Source organism: Topomyia yanbarensis, chromosome 1 (genome assembly GCF_030247195.1).
Source record: "Topomyia yanbarensis strain Yona2022 chromosome 1, ASM3024719v1, whole genome shotgun sequence".
Taxonomy (NCBI): Eukaryota; Metazoa; Arthropoda; class Insecta; order Diptera; family Culicidae; genus Topomyia; species Topomyia yanbarensis.
In genome coordinates this window covers 63951399-63966270 of record NC_080670.1, presented here as the reverse complement: position 1 = coordinate 63966270, position 14872 = coordinate 63951399, and the positions used below count along the sequence as shown (strand labels likewise).

General features: G+C 42.4%; 1 protein-coding gene across 1 annotated transcript; it reads left to right on the top strand.

Annotated features, from left to right (window-relative positions):
* The first annotated feature begins 1730 nt into the window (after positions 1-1730).
* On the top strand, positions 1731-13501 carry LOC131677805 (serine protease grass-like). The gene is made up of 5 exons (XM_058957856.1): positions 1731-2272; positions 2366-3014; positions 12210-12421; positions 12487-12818; positions 12883-13501. The coding sequence occupies exons 1-5, from the start codon at positions 2039-2041 to the stop codon at positions 13442-13444; spliced, it is 1989 nt and encodes a 662-aa protein (XP_058813839.1). The 5' UTR covers positions 1731-2038; the 3' UTR covers positions 13445-13501.
* Positions 13502-14872: the final 1371 nt, after the last annotated feature.

Sequence of the window (14872 nt, the reverse complement as noted above, 5' to 3'; positions counted from 1 at the left end):
ATACTTAAGACATGAAATCGAAACTGTTATCCCAACTTATTGACTTATAGATTCAATCAGTCCCAACATTTTAGTCCCTCTTCGTGATTGCCTATTATTTTACCACTTTTTGCCCGGTCCACTTTTAAAAGATTTTTTTTGCACGTTTGTCGAAGATATCACGGATTTACGGATTAACAGTGTATTAGTACGGAACGAATTACTCGTAACAATGAAATGAAGCGTTAATAAAAATGGTATTGCGTTAAAATGACGCGAAATGAAAATTCTATTCTCGGCTCAATCGTTCTCAGATAAATTGAAATACTTTTTGTGTAGCGCAGAGTAGTGTACAGAGAACAGAGTGTACAGTGTGCACTGACCTAATACAGAAATTCAAAATTGTGTGCAATTCAAAAACTTATCATTTAAAAATAACAAACTGGGTCGTGGGTCTTTTATATATTTCCTTATGTAAACAATAAAAATAATATAACGAGTTTATGTGGTTGTCCTACAGATCTCGCGCAAGCGCTTAGCCATTGCACGTGGAAACCTGTTTACGAGGCGAGGAAATATTTTTTTCCTCACCAACTATGTCTTGGGGGGAGTAATTCATTTCTATCTCGCTATTGTACATTTCCGTGTCATCATCGTAGTTGCTGCCTTTATGTTCGCGAATATCTTCCTTGCTTTTCGCCCTCAATAATTGCCCTTCCAAATAGATTCCATTTCTCCCAAATGTGACATTAATCTGCGAGTAAGCGGTATCCGATCTTGTAGCGGAACATTCATTTTCTCATAGTCCATATACAGAAGGATCTTAATTATAGCATTGTCACACACAACCTTGTGCTTTAAGTTGTGCGAAATGAATGGTTTCGTCTGCACTAATTTGTTGAGCGCTAAATGCCTGCCATGGTAGAACTGGATAGAGCCGGTTTCCGAAAGTCTAATCTCTATTTACACCTTCAGGATGCGAATGGTCAATAATTTTATAATCACCGCATTTGGCTGGAGCACCAATTCTTGCTTCTGCTAATCACTCATCTCGACAGATTATTACAGCTACAATTAAAGTAACAGTCTCTTGTATTCTTCAGACAAGGCACACAATATAAAAGTTACTTTTTTGTTGTTCGCTTCGCACTGGCTCGAGCAAAAGCATAAAGCACACTGAATTTCATGACCATTGCCTTCGGTGGTTAGAAATAGCCTTCTTTAACTTTTTCTCAATAATTTGTTCAAACCAAATAAGCAACAAGTTTTGTTAAAAGTCACCGGTTTTTTAAATTTATTTTTGAAAAATTTCGGGGGGGGGGCTTTAGCCCCCTAGCCCCCCCTCTGGCTACGTGCCTGTGCTGGAAATACATGGAACACTCGATTCGAGTTTTATTGCACTTGAAGACGAGTATTTCACCATTTTCGTTATCTGGTTCTTAGGAAGAAACAAAGATATTGATATCAATTTATAGACATTTCATCGATTGAAGGTCGAGCAACATCCTAACTAATAGGGTCGAAATAGACTCATTACTCTAGTTAATGCCACCTTATGTTGTGGTCAAGTAAAGATTACTACACTCCATCAATGTTGAATTAACTTTCTCACATGGCAAGAACTACTTTACATTTTTTCTTAGTGATACATGTAGGTATTGCAGTTGCACGTGCAAAGGTTTCATTGATTAGAGATGTCCGCGACAACAAAACGTTTGATTTACTTCAATCGTCGTACATTCTGCCATTAACGCAGACAGTACGTCTGACTTCGAAAAGAAGGAAAAAAACAAAATCAAAAAGTACCTAAATAAATATAAAACAAGTTTCATGTTGTTTTGAAGTATCGCACAGGGGCAGGGTAAACCCCAGCTTAATCTATACTGATTTGTGACCATGCTAGAGCATTGTACACATTATTTAGTGCTTCGTCTCAACTCAATCCAGATTTTTTTTACGATCGTCGCATTTACTTCAACGGTGATCTGCTTCGCCAAATGAGTCTAGTCTTCATTCGATCGTCCTGGAATAAACAGTTTTAAAGTAGCTTCGTGCCGCCATGGCTTGGACGTTATCAGTTTTTATTAGTGTTGTAGTAATTCTGAGTAGTGACTCAGGTAGTTGTCATAATCATTCCTGTCGCCTCCCAGGACCACAAAGATCTGTCGGAAGATGCGTTCCTGTGAATAATTGTCCAGCTACCTTCGCCAACCTTGTGTCGTTACAGTTCGAACCGAATGCAGCGTTCGAACGGTATCTTGAGGAAATAACTTGCGATAACGGACCATATGGGGTAAACACAAATCCATTTTTGCTCGTATTGACCTTTAACTGATAATAACAAAAATGTCATAGATTCGTGTGTTATTTTTTCGTATTTCCGCAGAACATCCATGTCTGCTGCGGAGAGGAGTACCAAAATGGACAGCGAGTTAATGCTCGTCGGAAACCTCAGGCCCGCCGTTCTTGCCGTTCTTTTCGTCAAAGACCAGGAAACTGTGTCCCAATCGAAACGTGCCCTTCGATCTACAATTGTAGCATTGAACTGCAACGAAATTATAACCCAACATTGCATCTTCATCTAACGCAGAGCTTTTGCTACCAGGAAAAGGGTAAAACTTTTGTTTGTTGCGATGATGATCAGGATATGGACTTGAAACCGGTGAAGAAGCTGGGATGGCAAAGTTGTGAAACTCCTTTTCTCGATGCGGGCAAATGCGTGCCGCCAAGTCGATGTGGTCTGATCGAAAATAGCGATGAAGTGCCGGATCTGTACGAAGCGTTTATGGTGGGTTGCGAACAGCCAAACGGTGTGCGTCATATGTGTTGCCCAAAAAAGGAGATTCAGTATGATACAGAGTTCGGAAAACAGTGCACCACACAGACCGGAAAGGCCGGACATTGCGTTGAATCGGAACGATGTGATGATTTTCTAAAGACTACTGATCGACAAGAATATGTGAGGAGTAATTGGTGCTACACGAGTTTGGAGCAAGTGGATTATGTGTGCTGTATGCAGAAAAAAATCTTGAAAGGTAAGATACCCTGGTGATTGAAGAGTTTCCTGGATTTTTACGGTTTTTGATTTTCATATAACTCTATCAGTCGTGGATTGTAAGAGAATGTTAGTCTTTGGTGGGTATCGAACACCGACAAATACTATTTTTTATGTAAACTTGATTAGTTTTCTTTCTATTCGGATCAGACCCGTACGCAAGGGAGGGGGCATGTTGGTCTAGGGGTCTAAACCCATCTCATGTAGTTTTTGAATTACTCTTGCAAATTTCATAACTTTCTGATCAAGAAAAAAGTATATTGCGAGCCGTTTCGACCGGCGAGGGTTTTGAGTGTCAAGTTCAATTCAAAGTCGAAATTTCAGACCCTCCCTGAATTTTTTTCTGGATCCGCCTCTGGTTTTGATACATATCATGTGGTATGATTTCGGTAGTCGTTGAAGAAACCCTGCGATGGATGCACGTCAAATTGGTCGGCATCTCCGGATCAGTTCACGTCTCTACAAGTTTCTATATAAGCAACAAGTGTGAGTAGACCAGTAACACAAAGATCGGTCAGTGGCAACTAATGATGAAAAAACGAACGATTAAAATCGAAGTCGGAGAGAATTGGGATATAGTTGTCTAGAAAAATTTCGCCGCCGATGATCTCTCCATCGGAGTGGCTAACAGCTTATAGCTGACGAAAAAGAGCATCAGAATCGCGAGAAACTCCGCCGCCGCGGAAATCTCAGCAAGAACAAGCATCTAAATTCTTGCTCCCAGTGATGTTACACTCACATATAGTTTTTCTAGAGGACATTCCATGTAAAGATTCCCTCTCGAGAGGAAGGGTTGTCTGGCTACCTATATGGAAAGACAAAAACAAACGCAAGTAGACTATTGCACTGACGGCTCTCTGATAAATGGACGTGCTTATGTTGGTGTCTACTGTCGTGAAATGAGATTGGAACCACGTCACTCGCTAGGTAGATACTGTACTGTATTCCAAGCAGAAATCTTCGCGTTTGTGTGCGGGGTTCAATCGGCCCTTCAACATAGATTGTCAAATTATAATCTTAGGCTCAGATAATCAGCCTGCGATCAAGACCTTGAGCTTGGACGAATCACGGTCTAAGCTAGTGCTAGTGCATCCCGAATTCAACTAGAAGATTTTAGCAATGACAATATTATCACCTTCGTTTGGGTGCGGCAATAAGTGGGTCGACGAATTGGCCAGGGCAGGCGCAGAGGTTGACTTTGTTAGTCCTGAGCCTGCTTTGTCAATTTCAACAAGATAGAGGATAAAAAGGAACTAGATAACGGTAAAAATCAGGTCTTGGGCTTCAACTAAGCACTGCAAGTATTGGTGCTATCTACAAACTCATCGTCAAACAAAAGCTTCTTTGGAAAAACCGTGCCCAGTGATTTCGAAAAACCTGTTACACTTTTTTTTTCAATTTGTTTATTTGATAAGGCACGTATGCGTTAGCTTAAAGGTGCCATTTTTTCATTGTTTTACATTTTGAATTTCTTAAAACTAGGGGGTTACACATTTCAATATTATTTTGTTTTATATAATGAAACTAAAAAAAAAACTTTACAGCTAACTTATACATATAAAAGAGGGTATAATATAATATTCGTAAGATTTGGGGGACGGGTCATTTTGTGTGTTCTTTGTATAGTAATTCACTTTATGATTTTTAGAAGGGAGATTGTAGGAGAAATTAATTATTAACTAAGCGGAACATTTTACAAGCTTATTAACTAGAAATAACTAGAAAGAGTGGTTCAAGATTAAGGGGAATTAATTAGGGCTATTTTAAAGTAGTGGTACTGTTGTGCATTTCTTAACGAGATTAAATATTGATCAACTAAAACTAGAAGATAGGGGGGCACATAAGTTTTGGGAATATATTCAAGGGGAGAAGGGGGTAAAGTCATACATCTGTGTATCAGAGACATGGGAGGGAGGGTGGACAAGGCTGAAGGGGGGGGGGGGGGTGTGTGAGATATAAACTTTCAGTTTCCGGCATCAGAAATTAACGGCCAGGATTACAGATTCGAACGGATTGATCAACTAACACTAGAAGATAGGGGGGCACATAAGTTTTGGGAAGTTATTCAAGGGGAAGTCATACATCTGTGTGTCAGAGACATGGGAGAGAGGGTGGACAAGGCTGAACGGGGGGGGATATAAACTTTCAGTTTCCGGCATCAGGAATCAACGACCAGGATTACAGATTCGAACGGATTATCAAGTATTGGGACGCCGGGCGGTTTTCCTCAAGCCGGCAGGGGTTCCTCCAGACGATTTCGTAGTACGGCTCAGATACGGATCGGGAACACACCGCGCTGCGTGTGTGATGTTGTACTGTAGATCTCGTGTTGTTGGTTCATTCGACAGATGTTTTGTCTCGTCTTGGAGTCGTATCAAACCATCGTTGGGGTACGGTAGGCGGAAGAGGGCACTTCTGGGAATGATAAGAGAAAAGATAGGGGCTTTTAAATTTGGATATTGATGGTTTTGAGGAACATGTTTATAAGGGACATGTAGAGAATATCGCGGCTTGCTAGTACATCTCGAACCGGGACATTGGGTGATCTTCCTCGGGCCCGAAGGGAATCGAATAGTTGAGATCTGGCAGAACAGTACTCGGCGCATGCCCAGACAACATGTTCGATTTCGTGATAACCGTTGCCACAAGCGTGATTGGACATGAGCCGAGACATCACGCGAATGAAATCCCGACCCACATCCCTCTGAACCAAGGTGTCGTCGATACCTTAGGGATTATCGAATGTAGCCACCTTCCCAGTTCACCATTGCTCCATGAAGTTTGCCAACTTTCGAGGGTTCTCTGATGAGTGATACTGAAAAATTCGCTGAAGCTAATTGCTCTTTCATATATGTCACCTTGTAAAGCGCCCGCCTTAGCTAAAGAGTCCGCTTCTTCATTACCTGGAATGGAGCAATGCGAGGGAACCCAAACTAAGGTAATCTTGTACGATCTTACCGACAAAGCACGCAGGCGCTCCCAGATTTTCCCCAGAAAATATGGAATGTGCTTTCTAGTTTTCATTGAACGGAGAGCCTCGATTGAGCTGAGGCTATCCGAGACAATAAAGTAATGATCGGTGGGCAAAGTATCAATGATCCCAAGGGTATACTGAATAGCAGTTCCCAATGATCCCAAGGGTATACTGAATAGCAGTTCTGCGACGTAAACTGAAGCAGGCTCATTGAGTTTGAATGAGGCGGTGAGGTTTTGATTGAATATACCGAAGCCAGTGAAGCCGTCGAGGCTTGACCCGTCGGTGTAAAACATCTTGCAGTCGACTTCTCGAAATTTACTATGAAAGATGCTTGGGATCACTTGCGGACGTATGTGATCCGGGATTCCACGAATCTCGTCTTTCATGGATGTGTCGAAGAATACAGTTGAATCAGAAGCATGAAAGAGATTGACACGGTTGGGATAGTATGAAGAAGGATTGATATTTTGTGCCATGTAATCGAAGTACAAGGACATAAATCGGGTTTGAGAATTGAGCTCGACAAGCCTTTCGAAATTTGCAATTACTAACGGGTTCAAGATATCGCATCGGATGAGCAATCGATATGAGAGTTCCCAAAATCGATTTTTCAGCGGAAGGATGCCCGCCAGCACTTCTAAACTCATCGTATGTGTCGAGTGCATGCAACCCAAAGCAATACGCAAACGACAATATTGGATTCGCTCTAGTTTGATGAAATGTATGTTCGCAGCGGAGCGGAAACAGAAACTCCCGTACTCCATCACCGACAATGTTGTTGTTTGGTACAGCCTGATCAGGTCTCCTGGGTGGGCACCCCACCATGTTCCGGTTATTGTACGGAGAAAGTTGATCCTTTGTTGGCACTTCTGTTTCAGATACCTAATGTGACTTCCCCAGGTTCCTTTAGAGTCGAACCAGACCCCGAGATATTTGAAAGTTGAAACCTGAGCAATAGTTTGACCCATTAATTGAAGCTGTAGTTGAGCTGGTTCACGCTTCCTTGAAAATACGACTAGCTCAGTTTTCTCCGTGGAGAACTCGATACCAAGCTGGAGGGCCCAAGCAGACAAATTGTCCAAGGTATCTTGCAATGGTCCTTGCAGATCGACGGCTTTGGGATCTGTAATAGAGACCACAACGTCATCTGCAAGCTGCCTTAGCGTGCAGGAATTGACAAGACATGCGTCAATGTCATTCACGTAAAAGTTATAGAGAAGGGGGCTTAGACATGAGCCCTGGGGAAGACCCATGTAGCTAATTCGTGATGTCGATAAATCACCATGCGAAAAATGCATATGTTTTTCAGACAGCAAGTTTAGCAAAAAGTTGTTTAGAGTCGGTGAAAGACCATGCTGGTGCAGCTTCTCAGAAAGAATTTTGATAGAAACTGAATCAAAAGCCCCCTTTATATCTAAGAAAACTGATGCCATCTGCTCTTTGCTAGCATAAGCCATTTGAATTTCTGTTGAGAGCAACGCAAGACAATCGTTCGTCCCTTTGCCTTTGCGGAAACCAAGTGTATCTGACAGTAAGCCATTTGCTTCAACCCAATTATCGAGGCGAAACAAGATCATTTTCTCGAACAACTTTCGGATACAGGACAGCATCGCAATCGGTCGATACGAGTTGTGGTCGGAGGCTGGTTTTCCTGGTTTTTGAATGGCGATGACCTTCACTTGCCTCCAGTCATGAGGGACAATATTACCCTCAAGAAACTTATTAAATAAATTCAACAAGCGTCTCTTGGCAGAGTCTGGCAGATTCTTTAACAAGTTAAATTTGATTCTGTCTGGCCCTGGGGCTTTATTGTTGCATGATAAGAGAGCAAGTGAGAACTCCACCATCGAAAACGGTGTTTCGTTCGCGTTATTGTGAGGGGACGCGGCGCGGTAGATCTTCTGTGCCGGGGCGGAATCCGGACAAACCTTCTTGGCAAAATCGAATATCCAACGGTTTGAATATTCCACGCTCTCATTAGTACTGTTTCGGTTTCGTAAGCGCCGGGCCGTACTCCAAAGAGTGCTCATCGATGTTTCTCTCGTTAGTCCGTCGACGAACCGGCGCCAGTAGCTACGTTTTTTGGCTTTTATCAAACTCTTCATGCGCGTTTCCGCCATCGCGTACTGTCGGTAGCTAGCTGGCAGCCAGTCGTCCCGGAAGGTCTTATACGCAGCGGCCTTCTCCGCGTACACGTCTGAGCACTCTTTGTCCCACCATGGATTGGGAGAACGCCCGCGTGAATTCGCGTCTGGTACGCGTTTAGTCTGAGCTTGAATCGCGGTATCGAGAATCAAGCCAGCCAGAAACCCATACTCTTCCTCCGGAGGAAGCTCTTGTGTCGATTCTACTTTTTCGGATATCGCGGACGCGTAGCTCTTCCAATCAATATTTCGTGTGAGGTCATACGAAACATTGATTGTATTCGGTGGCCCTGAACCGTTAGCAATATTAATTACGATTGGCAGATGGTCGCTGCCGTGGGGATCAGAGACTACCTTCCACATGCAATCTAACCGCAGCGATGTCGAGCAGAGGGAAAGGTCTAAGGTGCTCGGACGCGCTGGAGGGGCAGGAATCCGTGTCATTTCACTCGTATTCAAAATGGTCATATTGAAGTTGTCGCAAAGCTCATGGATAGATTATCGTCATGAAGGCAACCCCATGCCGTGCCGTGGGAGTTGAAGTCACCTAAAACTAGCCTCGGTGCGGGGAGGAGTTCCGCAATATCGCAAAGCCGTCGGTGGCTAACTGAGGCTCTAGGGGGGATGTAGGTGGAAGCAATGCAAAGGTCTTTGCCTTTAATTCTGGTTTGGCAAGCGACAACTTCAATGTCTGGTGTCGAGGGGAGGTCGATCCGATTGAAAGAATAGCACTTTTTGAACCCCAAAAGTACTCCTTCGTAAGCGTCTTCTCGATCCAAGCGAATAATATTAAAATCGTAGAAGTGTAGGGTTATTTCTGAAGTGAGCCATGTCTCGCATAGGGCAAATGCATCGCATTTCAAATTATTTAGTAAGATTTTAAACGAATCGATTTTCGGGATAATGCTTCTGCAATTCCACTGTAGAACAGTGATTAAATCCTTGACCTCGTTCGATGAATTAGCCATCGAAGGATACAATCGCTGAAAGGAGGGGCCATTTCGCAGTGAACTGCATCAAGAATGTTTTTACTGCGGGGAGAAAGCTTATAAAGATACTTTTAAGGGGGTCAGAAATGTTTAACGCTGTAAGAATACGGTCCACAATGTCAGAGAAATTTATTAAGCCAGCACTGTTTTCTTTCTCTGGCTGAGATATGGGAACACTTGGGGTTTTTGATGTTCCTGGAAGTGCTGGGAACTCCTTTTCTGAGCTCAGGTTACTGAGACCGGGAGCGACTTGCTTCGGTTTTGCACCAGTACTTCCTTGAGTAGTTATTTTAGGGGGACCATGAAGAGACACCTTCTGGCCTTTACGACGAAGCTTGGAAGAGGAAATGTTCTTCCTTTTTCTACTACTTCTAGGCACAGCAGAAGATGTTCCCTCCTGGGGTTCATCACAGTCGCCTTCGTCAGTAGACAAGTTGGTAAAGATGTTCGTAGAGACAGGTGGCGTAGCTACCTTAAGCATTTCTGCAAAAGATCGCTTAGAGCGTCCCTGAAGGGAACGCTTAAGATTTTCCTCGCGCTGTTTGTACGCGGGACATGAAGGGAGATCATGTGGGTTTCCCCCACAGTAGAGACACTTTTCGACATCTCTACCACATGAATCATCCGCATGATTCCCACCGCATTTCCCACAGCGGGCTTTATTGCTACAATGGGAGGCTGTGTGTCCCAATTGTTTGCAATTAGTGCAGTTCATGACCCGCGGCACAAAGAGGCGAACAGGTAGACAAACCTTGTCAAAGAGGAGGTAATTGGGCAGGGCAGAGCCGGCGAAGGTCACCCGATAAGAGTCTGAGTTGGCGTATGTTTTCTTCCCGTCAGCTGCGACTGATGCTGAATGCAAACGTTTGCATTCCAGTATCTTCACTGGCTTAAGCATGGGGTCTTTGAAACAGCCAGTCCCATATTTTAGCAGGTTCTCGCAATTCAGACTCGAATCGGAAACGACCCCACTGACTTCAACCCTGCTAGCTGGAATATACACCCCGTACTCCCTCGTAAAGGCTCGTAGCCAGCAATATCGTTTGCCTGAGTTTAACTGTTAACCACCACCCGAAGCTTATCAGGGCGAATTTTCGATATTTCTGTCACGGCCGAATACCGATCCGTCAGAACTCGAGAAATCTGCAACAGATTCAAACACTTTTTTCCTTTGGTCCGGAAAAAGATCACAAATGGCCCGGTGGCCGAGCTCGGATATACCTTGAGCCGGGGAGCCGATTTTATTTCGACGTCCATCTCACCTTGAGATGAACCGCCGTCGGGGGAAGTCATTTTTGCACGGGCCTATTGCCCAGTGCACGTTATTAAGACAACCAAGAAGGCGAAACGAAAACTAATACTTAGCTTGTGTAGGTAACGGTATCCAGACGGCTTACTAGAAGAACACTGCTGCACTTCACTGACCGGCTAACGGTACTCAGAAACAGAAACACAAAAGAAGGGAAAAATACTGAAACCTCAACTAGGCGTAGAGTGTGCAAATAACCTTGAACGCGGATTAACACTATTTGTCGCTATAGAGTGTACGGACCGATGACAAAAGACTTCTATCTCGACTGAGTGCTCGATAACGAATGAAACCTGTTACACTGTTCGAAACGACACTGTGGCATAAGGGCTTTAACCGGTCACAGTAAACTCAAATATCACATGGCTACTATGCCACGTGTGTGCCAACGGAACCTCATATCAGGTTATCATGCTTAATAAAATTACGAAATTACACATTACAATTAATCTGATATGCAACTGCTCAGCAGTAACGCAATTGGGATTTCAAGTTTTCTGCTGCCTTTACATAGACGAAACTGTATTTGGACGACTGAAACTTACTGACATTCAAAAGTAAAGAACTTCAGGCTTTCTCGCAGGTGATTTGGACTTTTCTGTATTTAACATACCTGCTGTTTGTTGTTAGCTGCCATCTTTCCAACTCCTCAAATTCTACCTCCTTCGCCTTTCCTTTCGATCAGGCAAATGATGAGAAGACACGGTAAGACACAAATCCCCGACTACATACGGGTAACGTACCATTTGAGACAATATATTCTTGTTTCTTTAATTCCTTTAAATCACCCCACTCTCGTTGATGCTAATCTGTTCCTTGGTGAGAAGGCGGGTAGTCTTACGAACCAGCTGGAGCTATAAAAACCGTACTTTCCCAGTAAATTGTATGTAATGATCAATAAGTATGTATGCTTCTAAAGTTCGCCTTCACCGTTAGCTAGGAATGTGAGTTTTGAACTTTGAACCTCCATCAAAAATCTCGGACGACATCTTAGCTTACTGCTGGTGTTGTCCCAAGTGTTTCATTCTCAATTGCTGTTAGATGTCGAACAGAGTAACGCTCTTTCAACCTATTCTTGTATCCTCCACAGCGAGAGTCGTTGGTGCTTTAGAATTTTTTTTGCAGTTAATTGGGTGAAACGATCTTCTATACTTAACTAAACTTACAGTACGGCATAGAATAGTGGTGAGCAAAATCATTGCACTCAATGGCTACTATGGGTAAACATTTGTAATTGTTTATCCAGTGCTCAATTGTTATCCTGGCTGATTACAGAAGAAATGAAAGATGTTTTGCTTGTTAACTCAATAAGTAATAAAATATGAAATTGTGTCAAAATTGTATCAAAAAATGTTTTAATTCCAAATTCTGTCTATCTTGAAATCTACCCCCAGGTTAATAAACAACTCTGGATAAAAGTCTCATTAGAGGATCTGGTTTTCATGTTTGAACAGTTCATGTTTAGTACTTGAAAGCGAATTAACAGGAATTCCCTATTTCGCTTTTTCTTTCTCTAACATTCAGCCAATTGCCTATAAAACTAATAGGGAGCAGCAGACTGTGGCATATTTAAAATAAATTGATTTTAATCTATTTTGACCTTTAGATAATATTGTCGTTAACGGGATTCCAGATAATATCCACATGGTATAGGTTTCAAGGTGGGAATGGATAGGTTATGTTACGTGGAATGATCATTTCCTTTTTTCCAGAACCATTTCATTCAATAATTTTCATATCCTGTTTTGATTTTAAGCTCCAGAAAAACCAATTGAAATTGGTAGCCGTGCTGGAGAAGATGCACCTACATGTTCAACACCGGACAGTACCCCAGGACAATGTGTGGCTCTTTCGCAGTGTACACCAATAGTAACCATCCTAAAAGAAGCTTCAGCCGCCAAAAAAGCACTCACTGCAGCACAAGCCGCGTTCCTGAGGAGCAGCATTTGTACGCCCGCCACTACTTCGGTAACTTTTGATAATTCTCTGTGATATTTTCTAGTTCTTGGTTGTTAAAATATTTTTATTTCAAGTCCACCTCGTATTACGTTTGCTGCGATGAAGTCTCGCTACAAACTGTTACGACGCCTGCTCCTGTGGCTACCACACCAACTGTGACAGTGTCCAGTGATATCGCCAATCATCCGAATCTAAAATTACTAGATCGTGTCAACTGTGGTAAAGCGACTCTAGACGACAAAATATCATTTGGAGAGCGGGCACCAATGTATCAGTATCCTTGGATGGCCATGCTGATCTACCGCTCAGCCAGCGGACAGGAAGGTCCCGAATGTGGTGGAACCGTTATTAATTCTCGTTATGTATTAACAGCTGCTCATTGCATTGATGGCCAGATCGAGCGCTTGTAAGTTTTGCACTATTGAAGTAACATATTTAGCTAATATTCACGTTTTGTTATTTTTTTCCAGGGTGTACGTTCGATTGGGTGAATACGACACACGTACAGACCCTGACTGCGATGAGTACATGGACTGCGCCCCACCATTCACGCGCTACACGGTTGAAGAGTATATGTACCATCCGAATTTTTCCCGGATGATTCGCTCCGGTAATGACATTGGCCTTCTTCGATTAAGTCGAAGCATTGATTTCAACAACAACGGCATCACTCCAATTTGTCTTCCCTATACAAACAATCTTGGTCGTTTTGATCCTAGTTTATATTGGATCACCGGTTGGGGATTGACGGAGCGGTTGGAAAATAGTCCGATTCTACTGCAGGCCAGAATTCCCTCGGTTGCTTGCAGTTTAAGTACGCATTCGATTTGTGCTGGCTTTGGCAACGGAACGCTTCACTGCCGAGGTGATTCGGGAGGGCCAATGCAGGTACAGGTCCCAGATATCCGGTTCCGATATGTCCAGTACGGTATCATATCCGCCGGACCGGGATGCGGGGTTACTGGTGCTCCGGGTGTTAGCACGCGTGTGTCATTCTTTATGCGATGGGTTTTGGACAATATTCGTGAGTGAAACGATTAATCAATGGATATGCAAATAGACGGGCCATATGATAGGCAAGAAAATTAATTATTTGTGTTTGATTTATGCGTAGTAAATAGAAATTGAACATAGTTCTTTTTTATTTACACGGTTTGTTGGCTATATATAAAGCGAATCAATTTAAATGCAAATCACAATCGCATTAGAAATGTTGGTGTCCCTTTTCCTTTTTGCGGCAGTACATGTTGAAGTACAAGTAATTGGAGTAATTCAAATGGAAATAAAAAATGGAAGTGAATTGCAAGCTTTGGCCTGCCAACTTATTGATCATTACTTGGCCGATCGACGTTATGTTAGTGTTATAGAAACGGCCATCGATCTCGAAGAACTTGCTGGATATTTGACTTGGGAAAATAAAAGTCGTTCAATTCGAGTGATGTCAAAGAAAAGGTAAATAACGAAAATGTCTTCACTAATATTAAAACTAAAGATATTTCGGATTTAACTTAACTTTAATATCAAAATTGATTAACAATTTTTCACCAAACGTTGGATCTTGTACAGTAGTGAGCTAGGGTTATGCATTTGAAAAAGGTGAACGTAGGAGCACAGAATACAGCCCTAAAAATGTAAAATTGTTGCATCCTTGCGCTCGTGATACGAATTTTTTTTATTCATTTCGTTTATTTGATAGGCACAAATGCGTTAGCTTGGCGGTGCCAAATGCTTATGTTTTTACATTTTGGATATCTTAAAACAAGGAGGTTACAATGTTGAAATATTTTTTTTACAAAGGAAAAAAAAAGTTTACAGCTATCTTAAGACTAGAAATAAGATTCAATATACAAGAGAGGGCCAAAAGATTTTTTTTATGAAAAAATTTAAAACAAGGGATTCACTTTAATATACAAGAGGGGGAGTAATAGTATTTTACGAAATATTTTAAGGTTATCTTAAAACTAACAATATAGTTTAGTACACAAAAGGGGGAACAAATATTTATGAGAAACTTCACAGAAATCTTAAAACTAGGGATTCAATTCTATTTACAAGATGGAGGACAAGAGTTTCAATAAAGAGTAAAAATTATAGCTATCTTAAAACTAGGAATACAGAATACTAATTCGAATTTTTTAACTAAAACTTATGCTTGGTCAAGATATTCAGAGGGTGGCTTATTTCCGCATCAGTGTAGCAGCAGTTGTATCAAGGACAGGGGAGAGACAGGGAAAGAAGAGCAAAACTTGCAACTTTCGCTCGAACGGGGGGGGGAAGGGGGATCAGCGAAACAAATTTGCGCCTCAGTCTAGTAAGTCGTCGAGTACCGGATTGGCGGATGGTATTCTTCGGACCCGCGGGGAATCCTTCAAAAGTCATCGGACCTCGAGTCGCTCTCGCTTCAGTTTCCTTCTATGCAGGCGTAGTGGTAAGGGCGACGGCGGTTACATAGTGGCACTC

What these genes read in the sequence shown, in the direction of transcription:
- LOC131677805 (XM_058957856.1), top strand. Translation starts at nt 2,039, where the DNA reads ATGGCTTGGACGTTATCAGTTTTTATTAGTGTTGTAGTAATTCTGAGT. An exon ending in GCGATAACGGACCATATGGG is followed by an intron (nt 2,273 to 2,365) that starts GTAAACACAAAT and finishes GTATTTCCGCAG; the next exon opens with AACATCCATGTCTGCTGCGG. An exon ending in GATGGCCAGATCGAGCGCTT is followed by an intron (nt 12,819 to 12,882) that starts GTAAGTTTTGCA and finishes ATTTTTTTCCAG; the next exon opens with GGTGTACGTTCGATTGGGTG.